This window comes from Zootoca vivipara, chromosome 11 (assembly GCF_965207765.1).
Source record: "Zootoca vivipara chromosome 11, rZooViv2.hap1.1, whole genome shotgun sequence".
NCBI classification, from domain to species: Eukaryota; Metazoa; Chordata; class Lepidosauria; order Squamata; family Lacertidae; genus Zootoca; species Zootoca vivipara.
Window position 1 is genome coordinate 11,366,434 of NC_142594.1, and position 14,262 is coordinate 11,380,695.

The 14,262-nt window shown below is 42.8% G+C and overlaps 1 protein-coding gene across 2 annotated transcripts in view; it reads left to right on the forward strand.

Moving 5' to 3' along the window:
• Window positions 1-14,262, forward strand: part of KIF15 (kinesin family member 15) — a 50,221-nt gene that overhangs the window by 20,888 nt on the left and 15,071 nt on the right. For both annotated transcript variants that reach the window (XM_035130123.3, XM_088654133.1), the window contains exons 17-27: window positions 249-443; window positions 1,674-1,781; window positions 2,093-2,198; window positions 3,088-3,253; window positions 5,471-5,621; window positions 6,307-6,392; window positions 8,249-8,324; window positions 8,444-8,530; window positions 9,608-9,712; window positions 10,396-10,518; window positions 12,548-12,694. In XM_035130123.3, the coding sequence (XP_034986014.2) occupies window positions 249-443; window positions 1,674-1,781; window positions 2,093-2,198; window positions 3,088-3,253; window positions 5,471-5,621; window positions 6,307-6,392; window positions 8,249-8,324; window positions 8,444-8,530; window positions 9,608-9,712; window positions 10,396-10,518; window positions 12,548-12,694 (1,350 nt within the window). The remainder of the gene's footprint in view (window positions 1-248; window positions 444-1,673; window positions 1,782-2,092; window positions 2,199-3,087; window positions 3,254-5,470; window positions 5,622-6,306; window positions 6,393-8,248; window positions 8,325-8,443; window positions 8,531-9,607; window positions 9,713-10,395; window positions 10,519-12,547; window positions 12,695-14,262) is intronic.

Genomic DNA, 14,262 nt, shown 5'->3' on the forward strand with positions numbered 1-14,262 from the left:
CATCCTACACTGTTCATCCTACACTCCATCCTAACCCACCAGAGAGGCAGGGGGCAGGAATAAGTGGCTGCAAGAGGAGGGAGGACAGGGAAATTTTCATCTCATCAAGTTCCTTAAGTTTACCATATGACCCAAATCCTCTAAATTTATTACCATGTTATTCCTGTATTTCTACCTATGTAAATGTTTTGTGTGGGTGTGGGTGTGGGTGGGTTTTTTTAAATAAAATAAAATCATTTCTATTACAGAATATCTCTACGCCAACAAAGGCTTATCAGCTAAGATCTCGACTGGTGCCACGATTAACCCCTGAAATATTGAGCCCGGAGTCTATTGATATTCAAAGCTCAGGCGATAACGATTATATTTTTAATGAGCCCATGCCTCCTGAGATGAATGAACAAGCCTATGAGGCTGTTGCAGAAGAGCTGAGAGTGGCGCAGGTGAAGTTTCAGGATGCAAAATGCAGATTTCTAAAATTGTTTCATCAAGATGCTGTGAAGTAGGAGGTACAAATGGGGAGAGTTGAGTCAATAGTCTAAGGCAGATCTACAAACCTGTGGTGAGATTGCGCTTGGAATACCACGTATAGTTCTGCTTGCGTCCGCTCAAAAAGAACTGGAAAAGGTTCAGAAAAGGGCAATCAAAATGATCGAGGGTTTGAAGCAACTCCTGTGAGGAAAGTTTACAATAATTTGGTCTTTTTGGTTTAGAACAAAGGTGTGTAAGGGAAGGAAATGATAGAGGTGCATCGGATTGGGCATGGTGCAGATAGGAAACAGTTTCCCTCCCTCGTAATAGTAAAACCCAGGGCCATCTAATAAAACAATGTTGGAGGATTCAGGAGAAAAGAAGAAAGTGCTTCTCCGCACCAGACACAGTTAAACTAGAATTCGCTCCCACAAAAGGTGGCAATGTCCACCAATTTGGATAACTTCATTTTATTTATTAAATTCCTCTCGAAGAAGCTCAGGGTAGCAAACACCAACATGGTAAAATAATACCATTAAAAATAAAATTTAAAAATATTTTAAGCATCTAAGCCAGGCATCCCCAAACTTCGGCCCTCCAGATGTTTTGGACTACAATTCCCATCTTCCCCGACCACTGGTCCTGTTAGCTAGGGATCATGGGAGTTGTAGGCCAAAACATCTGGAGGGCCGCAGTTTGGGGATGCCTGATCTAAGCTAACAATTTCAAGGTTGCCAGGAACCTTTGAGCCATCTAATGCATGGGTAAACAGTAATGTTTTTAATTTCTTCCTGAAAATAATGAGGGAGACAATGGTTGGCCACTGAGAGTAGGTTGCTGGACTAGATAGACCTTTGGTCTGATCCAGCAGGGACTACTTATGCTCAGATTTTACTTGAGTGCTTTTAGAAAATGCATGCAAAGGCTGTTCAAATGAGAGAGCTATCCAAGGCTGTTTGTCTTTCTATGGAAACTTCTGTTTAGCTGTTTAGCTGCATTTGGACATTTGGGTTCTGGATGCATTTACAATACAGTAAAGCTAGGGCTTTAGAACTTTTCCTGTAGATTTACAATATATTTACATACCCCATAGGTTTGTGCAGGAATATATAAATGTATTAGAAGAAAATATTTAGTAGCGGCAAAGCAGTTGCTAGTACGATTATAAATTTGTTTAGTTTTCCCTATTTGTCTTGTTGCAGGAAGAATTAAGCACTCTTCAGATCAAACTAGATGCCGAAGAAAGTAAAACTGTAAAACTTCAGCAGCATATTAATAAATTGGAGCACCATTCTTCACAAGTGCAAGAGGTAAAAGGACTAGTGCAAGGACTCTTGTAGGAGGAAGCAGAAAGCTTAGCTTAATTATTGTTACTATTTGACGTAATACTTCATTATTTACTTCAACTGCATGCAAAGTGCAGTTCTAAGATTTTTCTTGGAAGTGTCCATGGTTGCCTGTACTGTTTTAAGACTTAACAGGATCCAAAACTTAACCATCCAATCAGAATAACAGGGCCAGGCAATGTTCCTTTGTAACTTGTACATCCTATGCATTCATACATATATGCATTCTCATACTCAAACACTCATTATTTGACTTCTTCTTTTTCCAACTGAAGCTCTTTGCCTCGGAAAGAAGCAATTGGCAGACTGAAAAGCAGGGGCTTCTTGAAAAGCTAGACCGTCTTGAGAAACAATACCAAGACACTCAGAGCAAGGCGGACAGTAAGTTTGGGTAACAATAGAATTCTGCATGATTACCAAAGATGTCTTTTTTCTAATGCAGCACAAAACAGTCCCAGTTTGTGCACTGTTTTTACTACTTTCGTGTGACCAAAATGTATGGCTGAACATTGTATTTCGCTGAGATCTTTTCAAAATTTCCCAATTTTTCTGTACATATATGGGTCACTGTTCTTTGTAGGTAACCCCATAGCGGATCATTTAGTTGTCTTTAGTCTGAAAATTGCAATGGAACGGGAGTCAGTGGGCACAGCCAATAGAATTGGAGGGAGGGAGGAAAATCTTTTCCCCTAAATGGTAGAGAGATAGATGTTGCCTCCACGTATGTGTATGTATGACATTTCCCCTAGAATATCACATAGAATAGAAACAACCACACATTGAATGGAATATTGGGCTCTTGAAGACTGGTTGCTTCTCTGAACACTGCTAATAGTGGAGGAACGAATCTCTGCTTGCATGATGAATGTGACTCAGCTAGTATGATAAAAACCATTTTTATGGCAACAAATGCTTTCTGAAGTATATGCTTAAGTATATGCACAGCTTAATCCCAAGTCAATACAACTGGACATGAAAAAGGGTTTGGCATCATTCCTTGAATTCTTTTCTTACTGAAGTGCTTTTGTGATCTTCATAGGGTTTTGCCTTTCATAGCTTCCCCAAGTTTATAATTTGACTTTACTACTTAGTATTTTTCTTCTGAAAGATGGCAAGAATGGCTTTAGTTGGAACTTTCACAGTATTTCTTTAGCTTTCAGGAAAGACTGAAATATTTGGTAAATTACATCAGGTGAATATTGGTATCTAATAATGGAATTTTTTAGAAGTGCATTTTACAAGGATTTTGCTTCCCCCTCCCCCCAAACAGTGTTAAACACTGAGGTTCGTGACTTACGAATAGTCCTGCAGTCTGCAGACAAGGATCTGTCAGCTGTAAAAATGGAATATGACAATTTCAGAAGAACTCAAGAAAAAGAAATGGGTGATCTCTCTAGCAGACATATGAATGTACAACTGCAACTTGATAACGTAAGGTATGCCATTATTTTAACAGAAGCTTCTTAAATACGTGGGAATAAGGGCTATTTCAAACTTGATACATTTCCATATGAATAGCACCTCTGAGTAAGAGAAAATGTGCACAGATGTCTCTGTGTAAGCTGCCACGTGTGGTGGCTGCTGAAACATTTACATATGCCATTATATTCACATGAATTGCAGTCTCCAACACTGAAGTACCAGTTGTGTAATATTTTCAAGAAGAAGATTTGGTTACGTGCTGTCAGGGGTTCTTGCGACTACTCTAGAGTAACGACGCTCCGCATGCTTGTCTTTAAACAGTTTTTATTAGTGCAGTCTATTTACAGTGAGACAGGTGTGTAAAAACATGTCTGCTCATTCCAATGCAGAATCCGGCACTGCCCCCCCCCCACGTGATCTTCTCCAACATAGGAGTCTCGGGACAGTGAATCTCCTCCCTTTCTTTCTCCTGCGTAATTCCGGAACCGGAGGAAAGGGTCTACGCTCCATGCTTTCCTTTTCTCCCTTCTCCCCCTCTCTTTCCTCCCTCCTGTGTAGCCGGGGCTCTCCCATGCTGCTGGAGCCCTGGCCCTCTCTCTCCACTTCCTGACTGGCATCCTCAGAGCCCTCACTTCCATCACTGCTTGGGAAGGAGCTACTTCTGATGCAAGGGGGAGGTTCTCTGTACTTTCTCCCCCTTACACGTGCTATTCCCCCTTGGTTTGTGGGGGGATTAAAATGCTAACTTCAAGTTCCACAGGCTCAAATTAGAAGAAGATTGCTAAAATAAAAAAAACCTTAGGGTGTGTCTACACAGCAATTTATTTCAACAATTGGGCTTATATTCACAAGAAACTATTCCTTTATCAGAAAATAAGCTAAGATGACAGTCTACATCTGATTTTTCAAGTTGTGTTCTAGGACACCTAGGGGTCCTTTGGCAACTTGTCAGGGGCTTGTCATTGAGAAGATCTGTAGTGGCAGAGAAACTTCCCTGAAATTTGGTTGTCTGCTACTATTGATCTTCTCCTACAATGCACAGCTACAAGAGAGTGCTGGCTGTGTTTTAGAGCATGTCCTCAATTCACTTGAGGCAACTGTGAGGGTCCTGGTGGCCTACCCATGCCTTTGTTTGACAGGGTACCTCCCACAAAACGACCCAGAATCTGAAAATCAGTATGTGTTTGAGGTACAAAGAGTTCCTGGAAAAGACATCGAAAGCCACTGATTTTAGATTGCATCATATAGAAAGGCCTCCTTCTGGTCTATAGTGTGTCAGGCTGGTAGCTCCTCTTCGCAATGATCACTCTGCTCACTCAGAGAGTTATTTACAGCTCTTTATTTTACATATGCACAAAGCACAGTTACATTCATGCTGCCTCTTCATCCGAGTCAGATTCGGGGAGTGACTGCCACTGGCTTCTCCTCCAACATAAGAACCAAGGCTGAAGGCACCTGCATTGGCTCTCCGTCTGTTCCCGAGTTCCCTGTGCGGTGCTGGGGGTCTGCTTCAGCATCCGAGAGCCGTAACACCCCCTAGCTCCCCCCTGCTCTTTCCCTGATCTGTTATTTCCTGAATGCTCCCTCCTTCTTGTTCTCGCTCGGACTCCTCTCCTCCCTCTGACTCAGAGGCGTTCCCTGGCAGACCCATGACATAGTGGTACCTTCGTTTTCAGACATTGGTTGCCGAACGTTTCGGTTTTCGAACCCCAAAAATCCGGAAGTAAATGCTACCATTTTCGAAAGCCCTTCAGAAGTTGTACGGCTTCCGCTGTGTGTGCCTGTGTTTTTCACAATTTTCTCGAAGTGGCAGGCTGCCCTTTGCGCCTCGGTTTTCAAATGTTTTGGAAGTTGAATGGTCTTCCAGAATGGATTATGTTTGAAAACTGAGGTACCACTGTATTGTGTAAAAAATGGATAGCAACAGCCAGTTTAGTCTTGTTAATTAGCTGCATTCTGGCAGTGTTGTTAGTCTTTTTCTGGCCTATAGATGTATCGAAAGGATTTCTAGTACTTGAAAGATATAAAATATATCTACGGTATATGATGTGACTTCACCAGTGTGCCTAGATCTACGTGCTTTGCCCTCTTGCTCTGTATTTCTCTCTCCTCCAGCCGCCTTTTGGCCCCACGCTAATCCTTGAGGTGATGTACTAACTTTGTTTTGAAACTCGAAAGGTGCAAGACAAAACTAGATGCCTTATGATTAACGTAAGATTCTTTCACCCAAGGCTCGAGTACGAAAATATACTTGAAAGAAAGACAAGCCTGCAAGATGACTATGACAATCTGCAGGAAATACTGAAATTTGAGACTGACCAGCTAACACAGCAGCTCACTGATAGCAAGCAAGAAACTGAAGCACTGAAAACTGAGCTTTGGGTAAGTAAAGAATGTGAAAAAGATTTCACCTTTAACTATACATTGTATAGATCAGCATAATCAAAGATTTGTGGCAGTGAGAGATTCCACCTACTGCAAGATAGGATTGGACACATATAAGTGTAAACATTTTTGCAACATGCATTGCACAGGTGAAGACGAGGAGGGGGAGCCATTTACTTGTCTATCTGCTTCTAAGGAATACCCTCTTTCTGATGTTAAAACAGCTACTACTGTCACAGGCAGTTAATTCTTAGGTGGAACTGAAGATGAGACTATGTATTTCTGCAAAAACTCACTAATTCTAAAAGTTTGGCCTTCAAAACAAATTTCCTTCACTGACCTCCTGTCTAAAGCTTTTGGAAGCTCTGTGCTCACCCTGTGTTAGATCAGACAACGGGTGCAGTGGCTGTTTCTCAGCAGCGATTTGGATCCTTATGAAATGCTCAGGGTTTTTATCAACAAATAAACCCCCTAACTGCCCTTGCAATTACTGGCAAAATGAGGGAGCACACGCCAGGACTGGATCACTTTAGCAGCCTTGTGATGTTATCTCATTAATGAGGCTTTCCTAAGGTTAATAATATTACAGTATATATTTACTGAAGTATAGTAGGAACATTGAAGAAAGAACTGAAAATACTGCAACCATTCGCCAAATGTTTGTATATCTATTATCTTTTAGAATGCGTTGGGCCTGTTGGAAAGTGAAAAAGAACACAATCAGAAATTAACAATGCAGTTACAAGAAGATAAAGAGCATAATTCCAAGTAAGTCTTACCTATATGAAATCTCTGACTTCAATTTTGGGTTGGTGGTTGCATCATTTTAACATTTTTGATTAGTATCAATGCCTTTTCCGTGCATTGAAATATATAAATCATTTTTTGTGGAGGAAGTAATTGAAATATGCCCTGTACATTAGACCTTCTACATCTACCAATTCCGAAATGCCCACTATTTTAGTCGTATCCCACCCTTCCCATTATGGGGTACAGTAGCGGACACCCTATTGTGGGTAAGCTGTTTTAAGATGCTAGACAGAAAAATGAGACAGTGTTTCAAAAGCAGCACAGTGGGCCCACCTGCTTACGCAGCAGTTCAGTTCTGGGGGGTCTACGCGCAAAGGCAAAATTACGCAATGTCAAGAACCCCCAGAACCACCCCCCTACAAGGTAAAGGGCTGCTTATTGGGCTCTGGGGAGATCATGGCAGAGAGCTTTAAAAGCTCTTTCCTCAGCAGAAAAACCTTCTGGGTGCTTAGGTGATGGGAAATAAATAAATGGAGAGCAGGGAACAGTGGGTTTGCCCCACTCTCCATATATTTCTTTACCCCTCACCTGCACACAGTTGCGATCTTTAAGTAAACTGAGCATAAATTGCAGGCTCGCTGTATTTCTAAAAATACCTTCAGATAAAGCGGGACAAAGTGGCATAAAAACCCTTCTAAATCAAGAGGTAACAGTGTCACATGTGCATATCAATCTGACCTGCTGGTCAGCTGAATGCATTTCTCCGCTTTGGACAGCACATCTCCTGAATTTGAATAGGTTCCTTCCACAGAACAGACCTGTGACATAATTCTAATGGTAGGTTTTCTTTGGGGAATAGACAGGATTTGGGATGTGCAGAGAAGTTTTCAGTTTGCTAAATGCCAGGGGTTTCTTCTTGTGTGAAGCAGAAATTGATACAATAAATTATATCTCAGTTCAAAGATTTCCTTTCTTAAAATGTTAAAACAAACACAGGCGTGGGACTTTTAATATATCCTGAATGGTATTACGGTCGTACCTTGGAAGTCGAACAGAATCCGTTCCAGAAGTCCATTTGACTTCCAAAACGTTCGAAACCAAAATGCAGCTTCTGATTGGCTGCAGGAAGCTCCTGCAGCCAATCGGAAGCCACAGAAGCCCTGTCAGATGTTCAGCTTCCAAAAAATAGTTCGCAAACCGGAACACTCACTTCCAGGTTTGCGGTGTTTGGGAGCCAAAACATTCTGTTCTAAGCTGAACTAAACTGTTCAAAAACCAAGGTGCGGCTGTACTCTAGTTATAATCAGTGACATTGGACTGCTTGATATTTTATTTTATTAGTGAATTATAAAAATGATAGAAGTGAAAGGTTTGATTGTTTAAAAAGCTAACTACTTGATCAAATTTCAAACATTGTCTATGCGTGCTGTCTTGAGATATTAAAGGAGTTTACGCTTTTAAAAGCAATTAAAGCTACTGTATATAGTTAGAAGGAATGAGTTATCTTTAATTTTTTTTTAGTTCCCTAAAAATGAACTTGAATCAAAATAGTTGAAAATTAAATCAACCAAAGTTTTGTTTGTTTGCACTTGCTATTAAACATTGCACCTATACTAGAAATATAACTTTAATTGCTTTCATTATTAAATGGCATTTCTTTGTGGAAGATTTGCCACAAGAAGCAGTAAGTGATAGCTAACAGAAATTCCAGTAAGTTTGGGGAAGAGCTTTCTTCTGACAACAATTGTAGTGCCATTTTCATACTATAGAGCATAACTAAATTAAAATTAGCCCAAGACAAACTTGCAAAGTTTACTTTGATTAGTGCCTTTTCTTCTGTCTCTTAATAAGTGATTGTATTTGTTCTCTACTAGGGAAAACCTGAAAATTAGTGAAATCGTGGAGCTAGAGAAGCAGTATTCCGAAATGGTGTCCAGATGTGAGCAGCAGGTACAGCAGCCTGTTCTTACAAATGGAAGGTTTTAAAATTAGATTTTCAGTAAATGTAGTTGACTGCTATATTTGCAAATCCAAGAAGAGTTAATTTGAAGCCATTTTTTCCTCTCTAGGAAATAAAGTTGCAGAAGTTGGAGCAAAATGTAACTGCTTCTGAAGAAGTTATTGTTTCTCTGCAGAAAACAAATGCTGCTGATAAGGTATGGAGACAACTCGTGTACAAAATATCCTAAATGTGTGAGCATGAGAGAGAGTTGGTCTTGCTGCTTGGGTAATAAACTATCTGTTCTTTAGGAAAGAAAAGGTTTCCCTACTGTAGCAGGCATTTTGTATAAATCAAAGGTTTTGCGATCCCACTTTCATTCACTTAAATTATTTAGATGGGTGGAACATAACAAGAGAGAAAAATGTTTCCTCATAAATTTGACACTTTTAAAAGGAAAAGTTTTGGTTAAAGTGTTGATACATTTGTGTGTGTGTGTGAGGGGTAGGGGGGGCATTTACAAACACCACCCTGATGCTGGCCAAAGGAGATTAAAAACAAATTAATAATAATAATAATAATTTATTATACCCCACCCATCTGGCCGGGTCTCCCCAGCCACTCTGGGCAGCTTCCAACAGATTATTAAAAACACGATACAGTGGACCCTCTGGATACAAACTTAATTCGTTCCGGGGTTCATTCACACCCTGAAAATTATGTAAATAGAGGCGCGCTTCTGCAGACATGCGTGGCCAATTGAGCACTTCTGTGCTGCGTGAAACCCGGAAGTGTGGCTGTAACCCGAAGATTCCGTATCTAGCGGGATACGTAAGTAGAGGTACGACTAATACCTTGTGACATAGTTGCTATATGGAATTATATTAAGGTTACCAGATTTATTTATATTTCAATGAATCTGGGGACACTTTTCATCTTCAGTAGGAACGATAGGATTTTGTCATGGGACTGATTTGTAAATCTGGGGGCTGACCCCGGGAAATGGGGACGTCTGGTAACCTTAAATTATACAGTCGTACCTCTTGTTACGTCAGTCTCCGGTTGTGTTTTTTCAGGATATGAACGCAGCAACCCCGGAAGTGTAAACTTCCGGGTTTCGTCACATGCGCAGAAGCGCTTTATCGTGCCATGCGCGTGCACAGAAGCAGCGCTCTAGTTGTGGACTTTTCGGGGTGTGAACGGCACCCTGGAACGGATCGAGTCCATAACTAGAGGTACCACTGTATGCCTTAACAAAATCAAAATTAATGCAACATTGTTGTTTTTGTTGTAGGAAGTTGTGTCAGACCTGATGAATCAGATCCAGGACATGAGGATATCCATTAGCCAGAAGACAGAGTGCATAGAAGAGCTTACAAGTGAGCTGGAGGACATAAAAGTATGTTCCATTCTTTCCCATAGGGGACCCAGAGTGATGTATCAAAGTGGAGTAACAGATCAACAGCAGCTTGTGCTGAGTGCTTCTGGTTTCTTTGGCTGGGCTGAAAACTGAATTGTGTGTATCGCCTCCATGGACCAGAAAAACAGCTTTGAAATGTACATGCTAGAGCAGTAACCTAGATGTTCCAAAAGTTAGGAAAAAGAAATCTAGATGGAGAAACTGGTAACAGTTAATAGGAGATTCTAGCTGATGGTCTTTAACTGAGTATATAACTAATATTATTAGATGGTCATCATTTTGGGTGAATTATTTTGTGGTTTGTTTTTTTTTTTTTAATTCCTCCTTAGTTTTGGGTTTCTCCAGTTTTTCAAATTTTATTTATACTTTTGAAGTTTATACATTTCACTAATTTTACAATCATTTTAACATTTCAAAACTTGACTTCCTTCCCCTTCTTTCTGCGGTTCCTTAAATTTATTTTCAATATCCTCTGCATATCCAAATTAACTTAATTTGCTCATTTATTCACCTACTTTAAATAGATACTAATTATGAAGAATTGGTGGACTTTGTGATGTGTATCAGAATGGATGTAGTCAGCAATTATCTTTACTGACCTGTAGAAATATAGATCTAATATATTTTGTTTCCCTGGCATATCTACACTCCTGCTTTCTTAGTGTAAATATAATTCTGCTTTGGCTGCAAAAGAGGAAAGCAGAGCAATTATAGAAGATCAGGAGAAGCAAATTGAGGAATTGAGAGAGGCCTTGGAGAGAGCACAAGCTGCTGACAAAATTGAGGTAAAGTCTTTGTTTGTGGTGCTATTTCATATTGTATCCCTGTTTAAAGCTGCCTATAGCACGTATAGTATAGTTGTATAATCGTTTAGCAAGAATCGGGAATGAATATACTATTTCCTGATGTGAGTGCTGTTGATTGAATCTCAGCTGCCACCCTTTAAACCAGGGATTGTCAACCTGGTCCCTACCGCCCACTAGTGGGCATTTCAGGATTCTAGGTGGGCAGTAGCGGGTTCTACGGCACCAGCTGAATCCTCCTTCCATCGAGCACTGGTCGGCGGTAAGGAAATTTTACCACCAAGAAAGATGCATTAGTGGGCGGTAGGTATAAAAAAAAGTTGACCACCCCTGCTTTAAACAATCAAATTTTGAATCCTTGCCATGTGGAATAATGGTTTCGTCAGTGATGGTGGTTGGAAACCAGTGAAGAGACATAATACCAAGCTCTTCTACAGTCCTTATGCTGAGAACTTGGTTATGGTATTTCTGCTCTGCCCTTCAATCAAAAAAACTGCTTTATCTACCTTAACGTTCCCTCCAGAGAAAGCAGTGTATTCCTCTTTATATACTGTGGCCGTTCCTGCTTCAAGGGTAGAAGCTGGGCCTAAGCATAGAATGTGGTTTTTCTTCCAGTGTTGAAAGTTCTTCACCCATTTGCTTCAGATGCCAGCCTTTGTGAAATAACTTCATGCTTGGTGCCCTTCAAGGGGAGAAGCCTCCCACAGTTCTGGTCCTGCCTGCTATGAAGCAACAGGGCTTTCAAAGAGCTCTAGCTCTCTGTACCTTCAAATATTTTAAATTTTTTATCTGACAATGTAACTGCAAGAAAGGTTCTGTTGCATGTATTCACTGTGCCCCGTGGAGGAGAGCATGTGCTTTTCACATTCAGCATGGAAATAGAACTATTTAAACCATGCAGGAGGCTTTTTTCTAATTAAGTTATACTCAGAGCTGCCACATTGAAAGTGATGATGTATAGATTTATGTTCCTGCAGTGGATCCTTGGATGAATTGCCCCTCCCTCCATTAGTTATGAATACGCAAATCACACACCCGTACCTCACCATGTGGGCAGATAACCCCTTCCTTTCCCCCCTGCCTAGCTTTCTGTGCAGACTGTGGGTGACTTTGTCGCCCTCTCACAAGGAGTAGCTTTTTTAAAATAACTGTGTCTGTGCATCCTTTTCTTCTTTCCCAAACTGACTCAGAAGTATCAATGCTTTCACCACCACATAAATAAATCTGTAGTTTAGATTCATTAACTCCATGGTAGGTTAAGGCTTTCATTTTGCACACTTTTTCTGGCTTCTGCCTCAATTTAAACTATATTGGAGTTGTGTGGTTAAAAATAGTCCCGGGATGGGGAAGATATAAGATAGTGATGTACTGCACACATCTACTTTAGAATAAGATCACTTTTCCTAGATATGCTATAAAATATACAGTCAAGCCTTGGTTCCCAAACAACTTAGTTGCCAAACAAATCGTCTCCCAAACGCCGCAAACCCAGAAGTGTTCAGTTTGCGAACTTTTTCGGAAGCCGAACGTCCAATGCGGCTTCCGCTTGAGTGCAGGAAGTTCCTGCAGCCAATCAGAAGTCTCGCCTTGGTTTTCAAACAGTTCCTGGAGTCAACCAGACTCCCGTATTTTTCGGTCTATAAGACGCCCCCATGTATAGGACACCCCCTGTTTTGGGGGACTCTGATTTAAGAAAATGGGGGGAGATGGCCTCTGTGTATAAGATGCCCCCACATTTTTGACATTATTTTGAAGGGGGAAAACCTAGTCTTATACATGGAAAAATATGGTATGTTCAAGAACCAAGGTACCACTTATCAACCTTGTTTTGTGTTTATAATTCTGGATAACGGACTGCAGTTATGGAAACTACTGTATTGCATTTATTTTTAAAGGGCAGCTGAGGAAAAAGAGGGGCAGTGAAAGCTATTTATATTAACATGTTAATTATACCATGGGCCATATAATCACTAGGCTATTTGTTGCTGCTGCTGTTCTTTGCTTTACATAGAAAGAGATTATTTGTGAAGAACTACAACATACTTCTGAGCAGCTGAGCAGTTTAACAGAAGCTTCTAAAAAGCATGCGGTGCTTCTTCAGTCTGCACAAGAAGACCTAATTAGGAAAGAAGCATTGATCCAAGAACTTCAGGAACAGGTAAATATGAACATTACCACCTCTGAGAAATGGTGGAAGAGGAAAAAGAAGCTTATTGACCTGGCCTGACCTATCCTAGCCCAGACTGGTTGCTTTTGTGTTGTTATAAGAATGTCTATGTTTAGACATACACTCATACCTCGGTTTAAGTCCGCTGCGGTTTGAGTACGTTCGGTTTGAGTACTCCGCGGACCCAGAAGTGTTTACTTCCGGGTTCTGCTGCATGTGCAGAAGCGATCTATTCGGTCCGCGCATGCGCAGAAGTGATCTACCGTGTTTCCCACATTATAAGACACCGTCTTATGTTTATTTCACTCAAGAAAATAAGCCTATGGCTTATTTTCGGGGGGTGTCTTTTTTATTGTTACTATAAGTACGGTACCTCCTTACTGGGTCCTGCTGGCTCAGGGCTCGGGACGCGCAGCAAGCCGCCTCCTGCTGCTGCCAGATCCCGGAGGCGGCCTACTGGGTCTGGTTGGCCTGCATGGCCCGAAGCTGAGCGGCGGCAGGAGGTCCGCGGGTCCTTCCCTGCCACCAGGGCGCCGGCGGAAGCGCTGCTGGTCCCTTCCACGCCGCCGGAGCGTCGTGGGCTGCATGGCCCGAAGCTAAGTGGCGGCGGGAGGTCCGCGGGTCCTTCCGCGCTGCCGGGATGACGGATGGCAGCGGGAGCACTGCTGGCCCCTTCAGCCGGATGAAGGAAGCGGCCTGCCGGGTCGGTGCCCAGCAGCGCTGCGCGGAGCACCAGATCGAGTCAGTGCCCAGCAGCCCCGAGCTGGATTGAGGAGGCGGTGCTCCGTGCGGCGCTGCTGGGCGCTGTCTCTGCAGGCCGCTTACTCGATCTGGTGCTCCGCGCGGCGCTGCTGGGCACCGACCCGGCAGGCCGCTTCCTTCATCCGGCGGAAGGGGCCAGCAGTGCTCTCGCCGCCCGTCACCCCGGTGGCGCGAAAGGACCTGCGGACCTCCCACCACTGCTCAGCTTTGGGCCATGCAGCCCATGACACTCCATCGGCACGGAAGGAGCCAGCAGCGCTCTCGCCGGTGTCCGTCGCCCCGGCGGCGCGGAAGGACCTGCGGGCCTCCCGCCGCCGCTCAGCCTCAGGCCATGGAAACTGGCAGGGATGGGGGAGGGGGGAGCGCTTTCCCTCCTCCGCATCCCTCCGTGTAACTCTACCCTGCCCGGCGAGCGCTTGCACAATGCAGCCGCCGCTTCACCTGGGCCAAGTGCTGCTCGGCTCACACACAATAGAGCTCTCCTTTTCCCGCTGTGCCGGCCTGTGCAGTTGCAAAGCGGCACAAGTTGCTCCCAGCGCAGCTCGCCTGGTGACACGCTCAATTCATGCACCCCCTCCGACCTGGTCTCAAGCCTCTCCGAGGCTCTAAAGGAACGCAACAAGGTATGGCTTATTTTCAGGGGGTGTCTTAGATTTCACAACTGCTTAAAAATCCTGCCCTGGCTTACTTTATGACTACGTATTAAAAAGGGGGAAACACGGTATCTGTGCTTTGCGCACGCGCGTTATTGCCCCTCGGTTTAAGTACTTTTCAGGGAGCGAATGGCACCCTGGAAC